This window comes from Phacochoerus africanus, chromosome 4, assembly GCF_016906955.1.
Source record: "Phacochoerus africanus isolate WHEZ1 chromosome 4, ROS_Pafr_v1, whole genome shotgun sequence".
Classification (NCBI taxonomy): domain Eukaryota; kingdom Metazoa; phylum Chordata; class Mammalia; order Artiodactyla; family Suidae; genus Phacochoerus; species Phacochoerus africanus.
In genome coordinates, this window is record NC_062547.1 from 34,728,804 (window position 1) to 34,751,777 (window position 22,974).

General features: G+C 38.8%; 1 protein-coding gene across 3 annotated transcripts in view; it reads right to left on the reverse strand.

Moving 5' to 3' along the window:
* BBOX1 (gamma-butyrobetaine hydroxylase 1) overlaps positions 1 to 22,974 on the reverse strand; it is a 68,678-nt gene that overhangs the window by 18,026 nt on the left and 27,678 nt on the right. For all 3 annotated transcript variants that reach the window (XM_047776115.1, XM_047776116.1, XM_047776114.1), the window contains exon 5: positions 19,556 to 19,754. In XM_047776115.1, the coding sequence (XP_047632071.1) occupies positions 19,556 to 19,754 (199 nt within the window). The remainder of the gene's footprint in view (positions 1 to 19,555; positions 19,755 to 22,974) is intronic.

The following is a 22,974-nucleotide window of genomic DNA, read 5'->3' on the forward strand; positions in this document are numbered from 1 at the left end:
AATAAAACACAGCAGAAACAAATGCAAACATGAGCCATTGGCCTCTGTAGAAAGCCTTTTTTAAAAGCTCACCTGGGGGGCCTTAGTGCGATTAGTGTGTACTGACATGTACCTCCTGTTAATGACATATTCTTAGGTTGTTCTAGGTAAGGCGACAACACAAGAAGATTATTAAGAATTTCCATAACTGAAGCAGATTGTTCTAAAGTTGAAAAGGCAGGATCAGTATAGCATATAATTCCAATAGTATAGACTTCCTTGGTATTATGCTGAGGCAGGTATTTGTAACTGTAACAAATAATACAACTTTTGCCAAAGATGTTATTAAACAAACCTAAGTTTTCACTGAGCTATTCCTACCATTGTTGACACTTACTTTTTTAGCTCTCCTAGCTAAAATAAATAAAAAAATTTACAGTTAACCAACCAAAGGAATATTATATTGCTTATTATTTCCAACTAGAGTTGTGATGCTTCCCCATGTGATTGCGTAGATGCAGTCACTCACCAGACCTCCAGATATTTATTTTTTCATTACCACTTTTTAGACCATCCAAGGGGCCAGGAGCTGAGGATGCAGCAGCACATAGAATAGACATGGTACTTGCACCTTATGAAACTTATAGTCTATAAGGGAAGACAGTTTAGTGTGATCTCTCTTCCAAAGCTAATGTACAAGGTGTTATGAGAGTAAGAAGTGATGGTTAAGTGGAGACCCGAAGATTGGTGGGATTTACATAGAAGGGTAAAGGTCAGAAGAGGCAGAAAAAATAGCTTGTGAGAAAACCCAGTGGAGGGAGGGAAAATGGTATATGGATGTGAGAGAAGGCAGTCTGGGCTGGACCAAAGAGGATTTGTTCTATAGCTATCCTTGGCTTCCCTTCAAATTTCTGCTTCCCTATAGTCCTGTAAAATCTTATCCCAAAACTCATTACATCAGGGACCTGAGTTCAAGCATAGCTTTATCTCATAGCATTTAAACCACTGCCAACAATGTTTGTTGAATGAAGACATGGGCTCTAGAATTAAAAATTGTATTATTTTCCTGATTGCCTATTAACTTTAATGCTAGGCTAAGCTATATATTTTAGGTATATTTAAATCATGAATGCTTTAGCCACTAATCATGGTGGTTGTTTTATTTCTAAGGGAAGTGCTACAGTTATTTGTAAACAATACTTGGCAAAATTGTTGGACTTGTGTCTTAAAAAGTCATTCTCTTTTCAGTTCTACTTGTATTTTGGGCACATATATTGCATTCTTGAACATGAATGAAATTAAAAAAGTTTATACCATTAATATCTCCAAATATAAACATGAAATACAAAAGTAACATTTCTTATATCTTGTGTTTCTCTTACTCAAACCACTGAACTAATATGGAAGTCTCTATAAGACATGAAGATATGAGGTAAATATGGAGGATTTGGGATGGTGGTGATTTTAATCTCTCTGAATTCTCCATGCAAGGCACTTAGGGTGCAAACCCCCAAACTCAGGGATGATATCCAATCGAAATTAGGTGACAAGATATTTCCATGAACCTTCAAATTGAGTGGGTACACAGACCTTCCAAGGCTATAATACATGGTATATAAGTAGCTGCGTAGGCGGAAGCACAAGGAAGCAATAGGTACTTGATGGATCTGAAAAATTCCCAAATCACTAACAGATTTTCCCTGAAAATTGCAGTAGGGCAATTTGAGAATGGCAGTTAAATCTGGGAGGTGAATTTTCACATTCCAATATAGATGAGTTCAAGACGTCTGTGATAAAGAGTTGGAATACTCTGGGCCCCATAAACTCTAAAAACTTACCAGATAAACTCCTTTCCATGACAAAGCTTCCTTCTGAGAAAAAGACCCCAAATTGAGCATTACAGGGACAAAGGAAAAAGGTTTAGATGAAACTAAAGGAGAAAGATCAGCAGGTCTTAGAACATTATGAGCCATAGTTTTGAAATATAGCTTAACATGAACCTGTCATTTCTCCCTTTAATAGTTAAGAAAAAAAGTTCATATAAAAATTAGCAACATAAAAATGATTAAGGTTTAGTCTCATAGTTATTTAAAATAAAGAAAGAATAAATAGCAAAATAGCACACCTGTGGACAGTATGGGCTAGAATATCCCCAAAAGACAAAAAAAATTATTTTTTCTATTTCTAACTTCTATTTTCTATTTATACCTAACTTTTTAAGCTTTTGGTACAATATATTAAAGAATAACTGACATCAGAAACTCAAAAATGAGGTGCTATATTGAGCAAAGAAAAAAAATGAAGAAAATTATTAAAAAATGAAGACTAAATTGAATGAAGACTACCATATGATCCAGCAATCCCAATCCTGGGCATATATCCAGATAAACTATAATTCAAAAAGATACATGCACCCCTATGTTCATAGCAGCACTGTTCACAATAACCAAGACATGGAAGCAACCTAAATGTCCATCAACAGATGAATGGATTAAGAAGATATGGTACACATACAATGAGTAGATGGAATACTACTCAGCCATAAAAAATAATGAAATAATCCATCTGTAGCAAAATGGATGCACCTAGAGATTCTCATACTAAGCAAAGTCAGTCAGAAAGAAAAAGACAAAAACCATATGCTATCACTCCTAAGTGGAATCTAAAATATGGCACAAATGAATCTATCTACAAAACAGAAATAGACTCACAGACATAGAAAATATGTTTGTGGCTGCAAAGGGGGAAGGGAGAGGGAATGGGATGGACTGGAAGTTTGGGGCTAGCAGATGCAAACTATTACATTTAGAATGGATAAACAATGAGATCCTACTATATAGCACAGGGAACTACATCCAATCTCTTGTGATAGAACATGATGGAAGGTAATATAAGATAGGGAATGTATATATATGTTTGACTGGGTCACTTTGCTGTACCCCAGAAACCGACACAATATTGTAAATTGACTCTAATAAAGAAATGAAAACTAAATTAGAAGGAATGCAAGCTCAAATAAGCATAACAGATACTGCTTTTAGATAACCAGAGGATAAAAGTGAGAAAAATTTTAATGTCGGAAAAAAAAAAAGAGAAAGAGATAAGAATTTGAGAGAAGATAACAAATTAAGAGGATAAGCAAAGAAGATTTAGTGTATATACAATAGGTATCCTTAAAAGAAGAAGTCCAAAGTAAGGAACAGAACAATACTAAAAACTACAATTCTAAAAAATTCTTGAAATTAAAAAAAAAAGTGATTTGGAACTAACCATAAAAGGTCAACCCATGTAATCCCTAAAAAAGTTGCCCCAGAACAACCAACTAGAAGATATAGTATGTAAAAATACTAGTCTTTAAAGAAAAAAAAAATTCTTTTAAGAATCTAGGTAAAAGATCAATTTGCATACAGGAAAAGAAAATTAGATTACCAATAAAACTATAGTGTGAGATATATTAGACATGTTATGAGCCAAGAATTTGATATTTAGTCAAGTTGATTTTCAAGTATAAAGGTCTTAATTTGCTTTCAATATGCAAGAATTAAAAGAATATTATCCCCCCCCAAAAGAATATTATTCCCATGAGCTCATACTGAGGAATTTATAAGAGAATGGGCTTCAGACAACCAAAGGGAAAACACTGACATAACACTGGTACTGATTGGTAAATTTATATTTACCAATAGAACTAATTTTATGTAAGGAGAAAAAGATATCAGAAAATTAAAAAGTTGGGAAACCAAACTGTAATGCTGAGAGAGGCTTACTGGGGTGATAATACTTTGAATAAGAAAAGTATACTTGTGAGTATGGAAGTGAGGTAACTTAAAATTCAGGGGAACCATGATATGTGGAGAGAAAGAGAAGATTGCAATTGGCTGGGACTTGTGGATGGATTATGGAGTGGCTGGAAAGTTTCCATTTCTTGATCTGAATATTTGCCTTAGTAATTCAGTAAGCTATACATTTGTTTTATGTGATTTTTCTGTATCTATGTTATATGTAACCATGAGAAGTATTTTTTTTTAAATTTACCTTTAAAGGTTAATAATAGGCTCAATAATAAAAACGAAGACAGGTAATAAGAGAAAAATGACAATGATCTCTAAAAACATTAAAAAAAAAAAAGTCACAGCAACTTGCTCCAAAACTCCTAAAGGCCTTCATTATGAGAAACTTAAAATGCAGTGTATTATTTACAAAAATCTATGAGATTCCATACTAAGCATATTTAATAGGTTTTGGGGGTGAGAGGAAAATTGTGCTTAATTTATTTCATCATAAGAATTGGATGATAGTGTAGATTATTAATGTGAATAATTAAAATATTAACTTTATCTTCTCTTGTGACAAGTGATCAGATTCTTTGTCAATTGTCCTTTTCCCTTTGCATAAACAGTTGGCTATAATTTGAATTTCATAGAGGGGAGGGAATGAGTGCTCTGGTGCTGTCATTATGGTTTAGTTGGAGAACTTTCCATATAATCCTGTAAAATTATTCTCGTGCATCTGGACTAGCAATATGAGTAGAAGCAACAGTCAACAATTATTCTGGCATTTGGAACACTGGGAAAACGTTATCTAAACGTTGTTATCTAAACAACCAACCAGCAAAGTAGCATGGTGTAAAGAAAAGATTGCAGACTGCTGAGTTAGATAAACCTGAGTTTGAACCTGATTCTCCTGGCCTCGGTTTCCTTACCTTTAAAATGGGGATAATGATTCTTATCAGAATTGTCAAGGTTCAAAATTGATAGTAAAGCATGGAGTTCAAGACATAGCATATTGAAATTTATTTTCTCCCTTCCTAATAATAGCAGCTGCCTGTCTTGGCTGCCCAGAGTATAACCAAGGAGGTAATGGGGACCATGGGAGATTGTGGAGAAGCAACTGACTTGTTAGGGTATCTCATAAATTTCCTCAAGTGATTTCTAGAGGGGCATAAGACACAGAAATTAGTTTTCCTTTCATTCATGAGACAACCTCATACTCAAGTGGTTTTGTTGGCAGCAACTTTACTGCAAAACCTAATATTACATAGGAAACTCCACTGATAACTTGGCTGATAACTTAAGCTGGGATTCACAATGGCTAAAAGAACATGGCTTGTCATTTTGCTTAGGAAACCCTAATACTCAGAAGAATATACGTTTTAAAGCCCCCCACCCCCATCCTCAAATACTGTGGTCTTTAGTGACTCTAAAACCACTCATTAAGAATTCTCGGGGTACATTTCTCACAACGTGGGGTGAAATTACAACTAAACTCATAATTCAGACAAGTTTTCTTCATTTTCTTCCCAAGTCTGAGTTGCTTCTAGGTTGGTTTTTCCTAACTCAGAAGCCATTTTTATTCAAGAAGGGCTATGTGGTTTTCTCAAGCAATTTCTTGGCTAGAAATTTCAGCAAAATAGGTAAACTGGTTTATCTTTCCCTGTTTAGTCCCCCCACTTCACAAATGTTTTCTAATAACATGTTCAGCAAAATGGGTAAACTGGTTTGTCTTTCCCTGTTCAGTCCCCCCACTTCACAAATGTTTTCTAATAACATGTACATCAAGCAAGCAACTGTTTCAAAGTCAGATTTGGAGGCAGTACTAATGGTAGGAGCAATTTTTAAGAGGCGGGATGCCAAGGAATAATAATATTTTTCATTCATTATGTCCTCAGTTTCTAAATAATGTGTGAAATGCTGCTGGGCTGGCTTACAGAAACTTTAGCAGAAATCCAGTGCAAGCTGGAAAGGAGACAGACTTGTACTCCCCAGAGGCCATTTCAATATTGTTAATTCTTAACTGACCTGGCTGGTGTATTTGACAAACAGCCCAATAGAAATGTTTGCTGTTTGACATTATTTCAGTCATCTGATGAAGCCTGCATGCAAGGCACTCATGCAGATGCAAACTGGGCAATAACAGCAGCATTTTACATTTTCCTAGCAAATTTTTACCTAAAGGCCTCAAAGGGCATGACTGGTATTAAAACACTCCCAAGGAAAGAGAAGAGCAAGTCCTCAGTTGAGCAGCATCATAGAGCAACAGGAAGTTACATGAAAAGTTTAGATCAACTTCTCACCTATAAATAGCTAGTGGTGAGGCCATGATTAAGCTGTTTCCCTATTGGTCCAGGGAGCAGCTCTCTGGGCAGTAATGCAATACAGATGGTCTGGGGTGTTGGGTTCTTAATTCTTTCCTAAGCTCTTTTGAAATGAAGTGTTCCAAAGTATTTATTTCTATTTTTGCATGACAATTTGTGGCCTTTTAAGTTTTATTCAGCAATTATATAAAACTTTCATGCTTGTCTCTATAAGACAAAATTTGACTATCACGAGGATCCATAAATTTCTTTTCTTTTACCCCTTCTCCTCACTGCCTATCACTATCTTTATTTTATTCCTGATGTTAGTGTTTCAGAAGGGTATATGTAAAAATTTTCACCTCATTATTCTTATTAGTCTAATCCCTGTTACATGTGTTCCTGCCTCTTGCTTGTGCCAAAAAATAAAACATTCTTAGAAGAAGAAAGAATAAAATCTGAACTTCTAGGCTCTCATCTGAAAAGGAGTCTTGCTAGCTAAGGCTGAAATTGGCATTCTCTTCTGCTTGACTTTCTGCTAAGTTGATCACGGGGTTAATTTTCTTTTTTTTTTCCACTTTTTTTATTACTCAAGTGAATTTATCACATCTGTAGTTGTATAATGATCATAACAATCTGATTTCACAGGATTTCCATCCCACAGCCCAAGCACATCCCCCCACCCCCCAAACTGTCTCCTCCGGAGACCATAAGTTTTTCAATGTCTGTGAGTCAGCATCTGTTCTGCAAAGAAGTTCAGTCTGTCCTTTTTTCAGATTCCACATGTCAGTGAAAGCATTTGATGTTGGTGTCTCATTGTATGGCTGACTTCACTTAGCATGATGGTTTCTAGGTCCATCCATGTTGCTAAAAAATGCTGGTACTTCGTTCTTTTTGATGGATGAGTAATATTCCATTGTGTATATGTACCACATCTTCTGGATCCACTCCTCTGTCGATGGACATTGAGGTTGTTTCCATGTCTTGGCTATTATAAATAGTGCTGTAATGAACGCTGGAGTACATGTGTCTTTGCAAGTTGTGGTTTTCTCTGGAAAGATGCCCAGGAGTGGGATTGCTGGATCAAATTGTAGTTCTATGTTTAGTTTTCTGAGGAATCTCCATACTGCTTTCCACAGTGGTTGCACCAATTTACAATTCCACCAACAGTGTACTAGGGTTCCTTTTTCTCCACACCCTCTCTAGCACTTATTGTTTGTAGACTTTTGGATGATGGCCATTCTGGCTGGTGTAAGGTGGTACCTCATCATGGTTTTGATTTGCATCTCTCTAATAATGAGTGATGCTGAACATCTTTTCATGTGTTTCTCAGCCATGTGTATGTCTTCTTTGGAGAATTGTCTGTTTAGATCTTCTGCCCATTTTTGGATGGGGTTGTTTTTTTGGTATGGAGCTGCAGAAGTTGTTTATAAGTTTTGGAGATTAATCCCTTGTCGGTTGATCCACTTGCAAAGATTTTCTCCCGTTCTGTGGGTTGTCTTTTTGTGTTGTTTAGGGTTTCCTTTGCTGTGCAGAAACTTTAAGTTTGAGTAGGTCCCATTTGTTTATTTTTCTTTTTATTGTCAATACTCTGATAGGTGGATCTGAGAAGATGTTGCTGTCGTTTATGTCAGAGAGTGTTTGGCCTATGTTTTCCTCTAGGAGTTTGATAGTGTCTGGTCTTCTATCTAGGTCTTTAATCCATTTGGAGTTTATTTTTGTGTATGGTGTTAGGGAATGTTCTAATTTCATCCTTTTCCAGTTTTCCCAGCACCACTTATTGAACAAGCTGTCTTTTCTCCATTGTATATTCTTGCTTCCTTTGTCATAGATTAGTTGGCTGTAAGTGCATGGGTTTAATTCTGGGCTTTCTATCCTGTTCCACTGATCTATATGTCTGTCTTTGTGCCAGTACCATGCGGTTTTGATGATTGTTGCTTTGTAGTATAGTCTGAAGTCCAGGAGCCTGATTCCTCCAGCTCCATTTTTCTTTTTCAGGATGTCTTTGGCTATTCTGGGTCTTTTGTACTTCCAAACAAACTTTAAAATATTTTGTTCAAGTTCTGTGAAAAATGTCCTTGGTAATTTGATAGTGATTGGATTGAATCTGTAGATTGCCTTGGGTAGTATAGTCATTCTGATAATATTAACTCTTCCAGTCCAAGAGCATGATATGTCTTTCCATCTATTTGTGTCATCTTTGATTTCTTTCATCAGTGTATTATAGTTTTCAGAGTACAGGTCTTTTGTTTCTTTAGGTAGGTTTACTCCTAGGTATTTTATTCTTTTGGATGTGATGGTCAACGGGATTGCTTCCCTAATTTCCTTTTCTGCTTTTTCATTGTTAGTATATAGAAACGCTATCGATTTCTGTGTATTGATTTTGTATCCTGCAACTTTGCAAAATTTGTGGATAAGCTCTAACAGTTTTCTGGTAGAGTCTTTAGGATTCTTTCGGTATAGTATCATGTCATCTGCAAATAGGGATAGTTTTCCTTCTTCCTTTCTAATTTGGATTCCTTTTATTTCTTTTACTTCTCTGATTGCTGTGGCTAGGACTTCCAGAACTATGTTGAAGAGTAGTGGCGAGAGGGGACATCCTTGTCTTTTTCCTGATCTCAGCGGGAATTCTTTCAGCTTTTCACCATTGAGAATGATGTTCGCTGTGGGTTTGTCGTATATGCCCTTTATCATGTTGAGGTAGGTTCCTGTTATGCCCACCTTCTGAAGGGTTTTTATCAGAAATGGGTGTTGGATTTTGTCAAAGGCTTTTTCTGCATCTATTGAGAGGACTTTGTTGAGGATTTTGTTGAGGATTTTTGCATCGATGTTCATCAGTGATATAGGCCTGTAGTTTTCTTTTTTTGTGGAGTCTTTGTCTGGTTTTGGTACCAGGGTGATGGTGGCCTCATAGAATGAGTTTGGGAGTATCCCTTCTTCTGAAATTTTTTGAAATAGTTTCAGAAGGAGAGGTGTTAACTCTTCTCTAAATGTTTGATAGAATTCACCTGTGAAGCCATCTGGTCCTGGACTTTTGTTTGTTGGAAGTTTTTTAATCACAATTTCAATTTCAGTTCTTGTGATGGGTCCATTCATCTTTTCTATTTCATCTTGTTTTAGTCTTGGAAGATTGTACTTTTCTAAGAATTTGTCCATTTCTTCTAGGTTTTCCATTTTATTGGCGTATAGTTGCATATAGTAGTCTCTTATGATCCTTTGTATTTCTGTGATGTCCACTGTTACTTCTCCTTTTTCATTTCTAATTTTATTGATTTGAGTCCTCTCTCTTTTTTGCTTGATAAGTCTGGCTAAGGGTTTATCCATTTTGTTGATCTTTTCAAAGAACCAGCTTTTCGTTTCATTGATCTTTTCTATGGTTTTCTTTGTTTCCTTTTCATTGATTTCTGCTCTGATCTTTATGATTTCTTTCCTTCTACTAACTTTAGGTCTTGTCTGTTCTTCTCTCTCGAGCTGCTTTAGATGTAAAGTTAGCTTGTTTATTTGTGCTTTTTCTTGTTTCCTGAGGTGGGCTTGTATTGCTATAAACTTTCCTCTTAGAACGGCTTTTGCTGCATCCCATAGGTTTTGGAGTGTTGTATCTTTGTTGTCATTTGCTGCTAGGTATTTTTTAATTTCCTCTTTGATTTCTTCAGTGATCCATTGGTTGTTTAGTAGCATGTTGTTGAGTCTCCACGTGTTTGTGTTTTTTGCAGTTTTTTTCTTGTTGTTGATTTCCAGTCATATAGCATTGTGGTCAGAAAAGATGCTTGATATGATTTCAATTTTCTTAAAGTTACTGAGGTTGGATTTGTAGCCCAGGATATGGTCAATCTTAGAGAATGTTCCATGTGCACTTGAGAAAAATGTGTATTCTGTTGCTTTTGGATGAAATGTCCTATAAATATCTATTAAGTCCATCTGGTTTAATGCTTCATTCAGGGCCTGTGTTTCCTTATTGATTTTCTGTCTGGTTGATCTCTCCACTGCTGTAAGTGAGATGTTAAAGTCCCCCCACTATGACTGTGTTATTGTCAATTTCTCCTTTTTAGGTTGTTAGCAGTTGCCTTATATATTGTGGTGAACCTGTGTTGGGTGTGTAGATATTTAAAATTGTTATAACATCTTCTTGGATTGATCCTTTGATCATTATGTAATGTCCTTCTTTGTCCCTGAAAATATTCATTTTAAAGTCTATTTTGTCTGATATGAGTATTGCTACTCCAGCTTTCTTTTGATCCCCGTTTGCATGAAATATTTTCTTCCATCCTCTCACTTTCAATTTGTATGAGTCCCTAGAAGTGAAGTGGGTCTCTTGAAGACAGCATATATATGGATCTTGTTTTTGTATCCATTCAGCCAGTCTATGTCTTTTGGTTGGGGCGTTTAGTCCATTCACATTTAAGGTAATTATTGATATGTATGTTCTTATTGCCATTTTATTAATTGCTTTGGATTTGTTTTTGTTGCTCTTTTTCCTTTCCTTCTTCTCTTATTCTTTTCTGCCTATAGAAGTTCCTTTAGTATTTGTTGTAAGGCTGGTTTAGTGTTGCTGAATTCTCTCAGCTTTTGCTTATCTGAAAAGGTTTTGATTTCTCCTTCATATCCGAAAGAGAGACTTGCTGGGTAGAGTAATCTTGGTTGGAGGTTTTTTCCTTTCGTCATGTTAAGTATATCATGCCACTCCCTTCTGGCCTGCAGAGTTTCTGTTGAAAAATCTGCCGATAGCCCTGTTGGGTTTCCCTTGTATGTTATTTGTTTCTTTTCCCTAGATGTTTTCAAGATTTTCTCTTTGTCTTTAATTTTGGTCAGTTTGATTAGTATGTGTCTCGGGGTGTTCCTCCTTGGGTTTATTTTGTATGGTACTTGTTGTGCTTCCTGGATTTGAGTGAGTGATTCCTTCCCCATGTTAGGGAAGTTTTCGGCTATTATCTCTTGGAATATTTTTTCTGTCTCCTTCTCTCTCTCTTCTTCTGGCACCCCTATAATACGGATGTTGGTGCGTTTCACGTTGTCCCAGAGTTCTCTGAGACTCTCTTCATTTGTTTTCAATCTTTTTTCTCTTTTCTGTTCTGCATCCGTAATTTCCACTAATCTGTCCTTCACCTCACTTATTCATTCTTCTGCCTCCTGTATTCTGCTGTTAGCTGCTTCTAGTGAGTTTTTGTATTTCAGTTATTGTATTTTGCATCTCTTCTTAAGTTTTGTATCTTGTATCTCTTTGGTCAGTGTTTCCTATAAGTTATCCATCTTTGCCTCCAGTTTATTCCCAATGTCTTGCATCTTCTTCAGCATCAACAGTCTAAAGTCTTTTTCCTGGAGGCTGAGAATCTCCTCATGGCTTAGCTGATTTTCTGGGGTTTTTCCTTTCTCCCTCATCTGAGTTATAGTTCTCTGTCTTTTCATTTTTATAGGTTTTTGGTGTGGTGACCTTCTTACAGATAATAGAGTTGTAGCCTCTCTTACTTCTGATGTCTGCCCCCCTGTGGCTTAAGTCAGTATGGGGGCTTGCTGTAGGCTTCCTGATGGGAGGGGCTGATGCCTGCCCCCTGGTAGGAGTCGTCTCGATTCTAATCCCTCTTGGGGGTGGGGCTTAGTCTCTGGATGGGATTAGAGGCAGCTGTGTGTCTGAGGGGTCTTTAGGTAGCCTGTTTACTGAGGGGTGGGGCTGCAATCCCACCTGGGTTGTTGTTTGCCCTGGGGCTTCTCAGCTGCTGGCTGACGGGTGGGGCCAGAGTTTCCCAAAATGGCCACGTCCAGAAAAAGGCACTGCTGCTTTCAGTGTCCTTCCCTCACAACAAGCCACATTCACCCCTGTTTTCCCAGGATGTCCTCCAAGAACTGCAGTCAGATTTGACCCAGATTCCCTTGGAGACTTTGCTTTGCTCTGGGACTCAGTGCACATGAAAGTCTGTGTGCGTCTTTTAAGAATGGGGTCTCCGTTTCCCCCAGTCCCGTGGAGCTCTTGCGCACAAGCCCCACTGGGCTTCAATGCCAGATGCTCCGGGGCTCTTTCTCCCTGTGCCAGATCCCCACACGTGAGAGTTTGATGTGTGGCTCAGAACTCTCACTCCTGTAGGTGAGTCTCTGTGAACCAGTTAGTTTCCAGTCTGTGGAGCCTCCCACCCAGGAGGTATGGGGTTGTTTATATCACAAAATCGCCCCCTCCTACCTCTTGATGTGGCCTCCTCTTTTTCTTCTGGAGTAGGGTATCTTTTTTAAGGTTTCCGGTCCATTTTGGTGAAGTGTGCTCAGTCTTTAGTTGTGAATTTTGTTGTTTTTAGGAGAGAAGTTGAGCTCCAGTCCTTCTATTCCGCCATCTTAATCCCTCTTTCCATGGGGTTTTCTTATGGAGGACTAATAAATGGTGTCAATACTAAAAAAGAATTTTTGATGTCTTAAACAAATTCCTCAATATCTTAGCATAGTTTTCCTTTCATTAAGATTTTCTGAAAGGAGTTCCCATTTTGGTGCAGCAGAAATGAATTCAACTAGTATCCATGAGGATGCAGGTTCGATCCCTGGCCTTGCTCAGTAGGTTAGGGATCTGGCATTGCTGTGAACTGTGGTGTAGGTTGCAGATGCTGCTTGGATCTGGTGTTGCTGTGGCTGTGGTGTAGGCCAGCAGCTATCACTCTGATTCAACCCCTAGCCTGGGAACCTCTATATTCCACGGGTGTGGCCCTAAAAAAAAAAAAAAAGATTTCCTGAGAGATAACTGTGTGTGAGACAGTGAGCTGCCTCTAAAGATAATCCTGATTAGGCCACCATTTTCTGTCTGCAAGGAGCTCAATATGACAGTGGTGATGCAAATGAGATATGCAGGCCTTATTGTCAAAGGTTATCCTACTAGTAGTTACAAGCAAGATGACTAGTTTATACACAATACTTCAAAAAATATGATGCTGAATTCTCCTCTCCAACCCCATCTCTGTGTCACCCAACCCTACGCACATGATAGATATAAATTATAAACCCTGACTTTTGCCAGTTTATTTAGTTGTCCAGCTAACAGAGAAGGAATTCTCAGGTTATGCTTTTGCCTTTTTAGGGAAAATCATATGAACTTCTCAGTGTTGTATAATTACAGTCCCAAAAGACAATGACCAGCAAACATTACTACAACCCAGCAAATAAACAGTAGTGTTCTGTCAGAATAGAGTAGTTTATTTTCTTTCACACTATATGCATCATCCCTAAAGGGGAAATCTTCCACAGAAGACAGAAATTGCCTAACTAGATGTTACAACTACATGGGAGAGAGGAGAATTTCCATCTCTTTTTCTTTCTTCCTTCCTTCCTCCTTCTTTCTTTTGCTTTTTAGGGCTGCATCCATGGAATATGGAAATTCCCAGGCTAGAGATTGAATTGGAGCTCTAACCACAGACCTATGCCACAGAAATGCCAGATCTGAGCTGCTTCTGAGGCCTAGACCACAGCTCATGGCAACACCAGATCCTTAATCCACTAGTGAGGCCAGGGATAGAACCCATGTCCTGATGGGTACTAGTCAGATTGGTTTCTGCTGTGCCACAATGGCAACTCACATCCCTTTTTCTGGATGGTGCTGATAGCACAGAGCTGAGGCAGGCAGGGAGAGGGCTTCTCTCCCCCAAGCTGCACTCGTGGCCCCGTCACAGAAGGATGTAGTGGGGATGGTGATTGGAAGAAAGGAGGAAAGTGATTACTAGGTTGAGTGAGAAGGGCACAACAGACCAAAAAGCAGCCCCAAACAGAGGAGGGCTTGGAACCAGTTGTTTGTAGACAGAATCAAGGCCAGGAGAGGAGACCCATCCAAGAAAGAAGGTGTTAAGTAAGAAGGGAGGAATGCACTCAGAGCAAGCAGAGAAAGGAATGGCTTTTTTTCCTTTCTCTTTGAATGGTGGCTGCAGTTGTTCCTTACCAGCTCTCTCCAGTGGATAAAATGGTTTGGGGCTACAATTGACTAACTTGGGGATGGGAGATTCTGTATGAAATGATATAGTCATAATATGTGTATTAATTTCACACCTATTGGCACAGCAGTAGTCTGTATAAATTTGGAGTCTGGCTTCATTCTCTCTGGAGGTTACATTGACAGATGACTATCACCCCATCTTCACCATGCTTTCACCAAGCCAGGAGAGCATCACTCTTCAGCTGGGTGCTACCTTTTAACTCCTGTTGGCATGTATTGACTGCCATCTTTCCTCATTTGTAATGCCAAAAGTCCAAGGCTACTTTGCAGTTTGTTACCTGATTATGGAATATGTATGGGTCTAGATTCTCTAGATGATGTTAACTAAACTCTTTACATTCACTCACACACAATAATCATGAAAGCTAATTTTCCATAAAGTAGAAACCCAAAACTAGCTCAGAATAAAATGCCTAGCATAGTACCCTGCACATGGTGAAGTATTCAAGGAGTGGTAGTTGCATGGAAGAGTAAAACAACAATACCACCAATCAAGACATTCTCTTTGATTGACAGTGATTTCACTTTCTTTCAGAAAGAAGGTGGGATGCATTTTTTTTTTTGTCTTTCTGTCCTTTTTAGGGCCGCACCTGCGGCATATGGAGGTTCCCAGGCTAGGGGTCTAATTGGAGTTGTAGCTGCCGTCCTATGCCAGAGCCACAGCAACACCAGATCCAAGCTGTGTCTGTGACCTACACCACAGCTCACGGCAATGACAGATCCTTAAACCACTGAGTGAGTGAGGCCAGGGATCGAACCCACAACCTCTTGGTTCCTAGTCGGATTCATTTCCACTGCACCACGATGGGAACTCCTGGGATGCATTCTTGAATGCATTATTCTAACTTGGTATAATCACGAAAGATGGCAGTAGATAGCGTATAGTTCACAATGACTATTGCCCATTTGGTTAGATTATGTCATAAAATTAAGATCTTTTTTTTCAATAAAGAAATGATTCAGAAAGCTAGTTTTGTTGATTTTTTTGGGGGGAGGGGCCAGATATATGGGACATGGCTCTTGGCCCCACTCTGTAAAAATTACAATGAAATGTAATGTAAATGAAAAGTTAAAGTCTTCTTCAAAAGGTTACCTTTTTACATTCTGCTTTACATGTGTATGTACTTGACAAAATTGACAATGGGAGTTTATCAACTCTAATTTTTTTTCTCCTGGAAAGAGTTTATCATTAAGGCAGAAAGGTTACTGAGCATTTCATAAGACTGCATGAAAAAATATTGTCTAGATGATGTGCTGTCAAAAAGATGTGTCTGAGAGAATATGGATGTTGAAAATGATGTAAACTTTCATTCTCAAAACTATTACTATTTTGATTTAGTAGGTGAACATGATTTTATAATTATGAAATGCTCTAATAATTATTACAATCATCTACTGCTTTATAGTTCTTTAAGAACTCATGTAGGACTTCCCATTGTGGCTCAGTGGAAACAAATCTGACTAGTTAGATCCCTGGTCTCACTCAGTGGGCTAAGGATCCAGCATTGCCTTGAGCTGTGGTGTAGGTTGCAGATGCAGCTCGGCTCCTGCATTGCTATGGCTGTGGTGTAAGGCCAGTGGCTACAGCTCTGATTCAACCCCTAGCCTGGGACCCTTCATATTCCGTGAGTGTGGCCCTAAAAAGACAAAAAAAAAAAAAAAGAACAGAACATGTAGCTGTGAATTCATTAAACATTTATTCCTTGGCTACCATACACTAAGACTGCACAATGTTCTGGAATCTACCATTTTTTGTTTACTAAACCGATCATTTAACAATGGAGGTGACAGCACAACCCCAAAATAGATAATTCCTATTTTAGACTCATGCAATTCAAATTCTCTAAACCTGTAACCCTATTTGAATGGAAAAGTACTAGGTGGGTATTAGTTTCCCAAGGCACCAACTAGTATTGTTCTTGGCATCTAAGCAAGAATGGAAACCAGGCTCCTTGAAAAATTTACCCGGAAAGCAAAGTTTATCTTCAACAGCCCGCACTTTCCTTTCTCTGTCCCTCTCCTATTTTTGGCAGACCCCCTTCTCCATTATTTATTGCCATCATTTATTCTTTCCGTTCACTCAGTAACCCACCAGTTATTTTTCAAACAAGAGTAAGGCCAATGGAGAGACAAAGACATGAAAGGGAGAGACCCTGTCTAAGGCAGCTACTGATTCTGCTGTAAAGATTAAGTCGTGTCCAGGCATTACCACAGCACAAAGAAGACGATGACAAAGGCCATTTAGTCTACATAACTGTGAGAGTTCAGGGGATGGAAAGAACCCAGGGTCAACACCACCTTTCTTTGTTCTGCCCCTTCCTGTCAACCAGAGGGTTATAGCCTTTTCTGCATATTAACATCATCTGTAGAGTTTCTAAAAGTCCTGATACCCAGGCCAAATCCATGTCTTGTTTAAAAAAAAGAAACAACAACTCTGAGATGGGACCCAGGTGTCAGTATTTTTTAAATCGGCTATTCCACTGTCCATCCTAGGTTGAGAACTATTGTTCTAAATCTCTTTTTTTTTTCTTTTTGGTGGCCACACCAGTGGCATGTGGTCATCTCCTGGGCCAGGGGTCAAACTGCCACAAGTGACCTGAGCTGCTTAATCCACTGTGCCATAAGGGAACTCCAATATCTCTTCTTTTTAATTTTTTTACTTTAAAAAATCTTTAAAACATTGACTATTTTCATAAAAAATTATTTATGTCACTCAGTATATGGATTTCCTGGCCAGAGATCAGATCTGAGCTGTAGTTGTAACCTACACTGCAGCTATGTCAATGCCAGATCCTTTAAAGCACTGTTTTGGGCCGAGGATTGAACCTGGGTCTCAGCACTCCAGAGACACCACCAATCCTATTGCACCACAATTAGAATGCCAGATATCTCTTCTTTTTTTTTAAATCTCATATTATCCTAACTTCAAAATAGAAAGGTAAATAACCTCAGGAAAAAATAGTCACTTTTCTCATTCTGTTGAGAAACACTCCCCCACCCAAACAAACAAATCAAATCAAATCAACAATGACAAAACAATTCTCTCTGTAAGGCCTTAAGGTAGGGAATTAGAAGTTACCAAAAGAATTACAAATCAAAAAAGAGATCTTGGCAGTCATTGATGAAAGAAGCAGTAAGGTGGAAAGAATGGTATTTCTGGGAGTGTGGTATAATTTGAAAGATTTAGGGAAGTGATCATCTGCTGAAGGTGAGATTAAGTTAAACATATCTGGTCAGATGCAAAGATCTTGGACAAAGGAAATGGAATTGTAGTAGGAGGTCTGATTTGTCTTGACAACAAACCTTTAGTATTTATTCCAATATATTTCACAATATTAGATCAAGAGCCAAATTATTAAGCCTTTTTAGGACTTGTAACAACAAAATAAAACACAAGTCATAAATCAGGACTAAGGAATTTGACCCTCAGTGTGATGGATGAGGGTGGAAGTTAGGGAATTGTAACAAAGAGCCCCTGGATCTGGCCACTGTTCAGAAATTGGGAAATATGTTGGCATCAATACAAAAAGTATCTTGTCAGCAAATAAAAACTAAGTAAAACAACATAGAAGAGATTTGTTTTGAAGTGTTCTGTTTGCCTCCGGTGACTGAAAGCATCTTTTCCATGTTCTTCCTTCATTTTATTATTGATAGTGAGGTAGATTAGGAACCCCAGGGATGGGACATACTCAGATTCCAAGTCTGGTTTCTTTTTTACTCCCTGTGGGACCTTGGGTTATAGCTTAGTTCTCTGGGCTTTAGCTTCCTCATTGGTGAACTCAGGGATAATACCAATTTCAGAAAGTTGCAGAAAAATAAAAAACAAATAAGACAGTTGAGGCTCTTAATGATTTCAAGACTCTTCCTCCTCTTTCTTTTGTCTGTTGTTAACTGCTGTCTCTCTAAGGCAGCTTAAATTTTTGCGCATGTGTAGGGGGCGGGGGAACTTTGCACAACACAAATATATTGATGCCAGAAGTAAATTCTTGGTTTAGGGGTGGGGACTGGGTCAGCCAAGCTTAAACATGATAGTGTCTCCTGTCATGAATAAATTTGCTCAAATCATTGGGGGCAAGTGACTAAATATATATTTTTTCTTTTTCATTACGGTTTATTACAGGACATTGAATGTGATCCCCTGTGCTATACAATAGGACCTTAATTGTTTATCCATCCTATATATATATGAGTTTGCATTTGTAACTAAATCTTTTTTATCCTCTGTTTATCTACAGATGAGGTCTTACTCTAGATGAGCAAGCCTAGTGGCAAAATCAAACCTTGCAAGTCTGAGGTGGGGGGTAGTGGGCAGAGTCTGTGAAACTGGAGAGAAAATGCCCTTTTCAAGGTTCAGCTTTGTCTTACATCCAGCAGGCTGTCGGCAAGGAGGGGTTTAATTTGCCACATTTGATTTTTCAACAAAAGTCAGATCCATGTTTAATGTAAAATCTCCCAGTTTTTAAGTGTTGACGACAAATTCCACTTTCTTTCAACATCACATTGGCCAAACAAAACACATCTGAATACCGCCTGTGTGCTACCAGTCTGCAACTTTTGCATTTTGAAGATCACTTTCACTTTTCATGCCCTCTACTCCATGAGCCTGAGAATAAGTATATCTGTTGCAAATGACAGGCCAACTTAACCGTTTGAAATATGCCATAGCCCCACTTCCAGGTAAGTGTTTCCTGTTGTTAGTGTTTCATTATCCATAATTGATGTTACCTCCCAGGCAATTCTTATGCAAACAGCCACTTATTCCAAAGTTAAAGTCAGTTATGTTTCCCGTTACTTGCTAAAGCTTGGAGACAATTTTCTGCATGTTACTTTTATCCTAAGGCATCAGGTGGCTGATTTCAATTCCCCAGGGCCCCACTTAATTTTGCACCAACTCTTGGGAGGTAAAACGTTAATGAACTTTCACATTTCTAAAGCGGGATATTTTTAATGAGTCTTAGAGAAATAGAGTTTTCCATTCCACCTGTTAGGGTCTGATTTGTGTACTCCCCAAACTCATAGGATGAAGCCCTAGTGTGACTATTTTGGATAAAGGTCCTTTAAGGAGGTGGTTAAGGTTAAGCAGTCTCAAGGGTGGGGCCCTAATCCAATAGGACTGGTGTCCTTGTAAATAGAGGAAGAGATACCAGGAGTGCAGGGACCCAGAGGGAAGGCCATGTGAAGATGGTGAGAAAGCAGCCAAACAAAGGAGAGGGCTCTCACTGAGAACAAAGCCTGGCAGTAGCTTGTTCTTCGACTTCTGGCCATCAAAACTGTGAGGAAATAAACTTGTGTTGTTTAAGCCACCCTGTCTCCAGTACGCTGTTGTGGCAGCCCTAGCAAACCTATCCACCCCCCACCACCATCCTGCCTTTGCATCTGATGACACTCCAGTCATTCTCAGAGAAATGACACTTTTAGATTCCCATCTGACTCCCTGTTCAAGACATGCTGGACATTTCTGTACCATCAATCTAGTCCCTTGTCTAGAAACCATATTGCACGTCATATATAATGTGTCATGGCAGAATCCTGACTATTTGGTGACTCACCCATAAAATGTGAGATAAAGGAACCCGATCCTTTTCCCAAGTTTTAAAATTTCTCCTTGTCTGTCAGATGCTCCTGTGAGTCGCACTATGCCAACTTTCTTGAGGCTGGAGAGCCATTTGTATGCCTGCTCGTCATCTTTTAAAACATCTTCAAAATCCAGAGTTGGTAGCTGGAACTTTGAGCCCCAGTACTGACATTCTATGAATGAAGGAAAAGAAGAGACCAGAAGGGATTACATTATTTTTAACATACAATGAGAAACTCATAGAAGGGACAAGTTCATTGAAGCTGACCTTTGGTCTGTCCTGGAATTGACTAAATTTCAGTCGTATTAGAAGAGCTCTTCTCCCTGGAGCCAGGACAGCCTACTCTGTGCTGTCTGACTACGACTGTGCTAGACTCATGACAGGCATTCACTCTAGCACATTTATTGAGAGAATGATGTTTGTAGATGGCTCTTGATACATGTCCTCAGGGCTTCTCTGCCTGAACATTGCTTAGAAATAGCCCTGAAACACTGTATATTTTAACACCCAAGCTATATTGCTCAACTCCACATAGAGGATAAAATCAGAGGAATGTGATAGAACAGCATATGCCTATTCCTGGCGGTGGGGGGATGTTTGCCATGGTAGAAACAGCTCCCTCTTCCTCTTATTTTATCTGATAAGAAGTTTTCTCTGGGGTTGGTTTGTTCATGGGAGTCAGCAAAAGCTGTCTATGGGGAGGAAAGGTGAAAGTTGCAGCTGTGGAATGCATAGACCTTTTGGTGAAAATGCCACCTGAGATAAAGGCAAACACCTTTCTTAGCTCTCTGATTCCTCATGATTAATTGCTCAAAAAAATGTTTACTTGAGAAAACAGAAAGGAAAACAATAATGTTCTTGCCAACCAGGCTTTCTCAAAGGAGGTGGGACACAGAAGAAATGTAATTTTGCCAAGGGAAATAACTCAGATGTTAACAATTGCATTCGGGAAAGACCGAACTCTAGCTAATCCATTTGATTTCTTCATTTTGGGGGGAAGACTTTGCTTTTAGAAGGCAAGCCTTCTTAACAAGTGACAGAATGAAATCTTATGATCACAAAATCACCCTGTGCAATGCCTCCCTTTTCTAACTGGGGCATATATGTCATGCTACAGAAAACAACCTCAAAGCCCCCAGTTTAAGAAAAAGGAATGGCCAGTGTTCCCTTGCAGTAGCTGTGGATGGGAAATAATTTCCTCTTTGATGTCAACATGGCTGTTTCTGCAGAACCAGGGATTTCTTAGAAATCAGATAGTGGCTTTAGTAGTAGCGAAGATACTTGTAAGTGCAGGAAACCACTTCCTGATTTTTTTCCCCAGTGAATTGCACAAGGACATTTGCAGAGGGGTGTGTGTGTGTGTGTGTGTGTGTGTGTGTGTGTGTGTGTGTGTGTGTGTGTGTGTGTGTGTAGGGGGAAGAACTAATCAGATTAAAAATGCACATATTGCCAAAGTTTGCATAATAACACTTAATGCATAACGAGGAAGAATTTCCAGGGCCTAAGTTGCAAACTATAAAGGAGGATGAATTCATTATTTTGAACTCTGTTAATAATTCTTTAGTATTGAACACCTTTCACAGGCCCAAGGGACTTACTCTATCTTCTCAGGAAATCAAGTTTATATTCACTCACAAATTCCTAGTTTTTCATTTGAGCTCTTCTCTCTGTGGGGCTAATCAGAACCGAAAGAACTATAGTCCCTTCCCCCCTCACCCCAGTGTTGCTTATCAAGCACTTTTAAGTGCTTGCCCCATTTAAGAAAAGCTTACAATTTAATATTAACCAAATCAGTTTGGCAAAGAGAAACAGCTCAGCACATGGGCCATGCTGTTTATGCCGGAAGAAGCTGGCTAAAGCAATAACAATGAGGGATGAAGGATTTGGGATATAATCATAATTTGCAGTGTGTGTATAAAACACAGGTTCTTGGTTTTCCTTGATTCTGTTAGCTATTCAATAATTACTTGTTGGTTTATTTTTTCAATAAGCCTACTATTTTGCCATGTCGTAAGCCATAGACAGGCAGTAGGTTTTCAAGGGCTCATAATCTATGGGAGACTTGGATATGGAAGTTGACAATTAAAACACAATACAGTAGGAGTTCCTGTTGTGGCTCAGCAGGTTAAGAATCCAACTAGTATCTGTGAGGACGAGGGTTCGATCCCTGGCCTTGCTCAGTGGGTTAAGGATCCGGCGTTGCCGTGGCTGTGGTGTAGGTCGGCAGCTGCAGCTCTGATTTGACCCCTAGGCTGGGAACCTCCATATGCCACAAGCGCAGCCCTAAAAAGAAAAAACAAAAACAAAAAAACACAACATGGTAGATGCTCCAGGTGAAGTGCATTCAGGACACCATAGAGATATCAGATCTCCTGACCCCTTATCTAGTGCTCCTTCTCCCATGCCAGCTACTCTATTAAATGCATGCTATTCTCCAAGTCTGTCCCTCAGGCCTCAACTATTTCTTCTACAATCCAACAGAATGGGTTTCATGGGCCCAGAACACTTCTGCTGCCCTCCTCTGCTCTCTAGTGAGTTGGTTTACATGGAAGACCTGCTTTCAAAGAGGCAATCTACATGTCTTTGTTTTAAGCATTGGATTATAGGGTTGTTTACTTTGCCACTCCCATGTACCTTTTGTATTTATAGTCTCCAGATTGTAATATCTGATACCAATCAAAAGGGTCTGTAAAAAGAAGGTAATAAATGTCATAAATATTGCTTATTGGCTTCCTAGCTAGAAAAGTCATTTGGCTTTCAGTGGAGAGAAAAATTTCCTGGGCAAAATATCAGTGTGAAAGACATAAGTAATAAATCACTATCTTCTCTTTCCAAAGCTTACACCTAAGTAGACTACACCCAGAAACTTAAAAAATATTGAAACCCAAATAAAAGTTATAGGTCTGTAGAGTGGATGTGATATTGGAACTCATGTGTTATTTTCACATTGGCTTTAAGATTTCCCATCATCATTCGGTCTTATTATTATATAAAAAGATCATGTAAACCGTAGCTAAAGATCCTCCTAGTTCTCAGGAACTGTGATAATCTGGCCAAAGGCAAACTTTTCATTCCTGTATAGGCTGTTAGATAGAGTGGCTATTGTCTACATGGCCACCTATAGCGATGTGTTATCTTTATTACAAAGGGTTATGTAATTTATTGATGAGCCTTTGCTATAAAATTTAAAAGAAAATCTTATATCCTATGTCTGAATATCCATGGCTTATTCTTCCCCTTACAAAGGAAATCTACTAGGTGAAGAAGAAAACAGCCTGGGAATTCCCGTCGTGGCGCAGTGGTTAACGAATCCGACTAGGAACCATGAGGTTGCGGGTTCAGTCCCTGCCCTTGCTCAATGGGTTGACGATCCGGTGTTGCTGTGAGCTGTC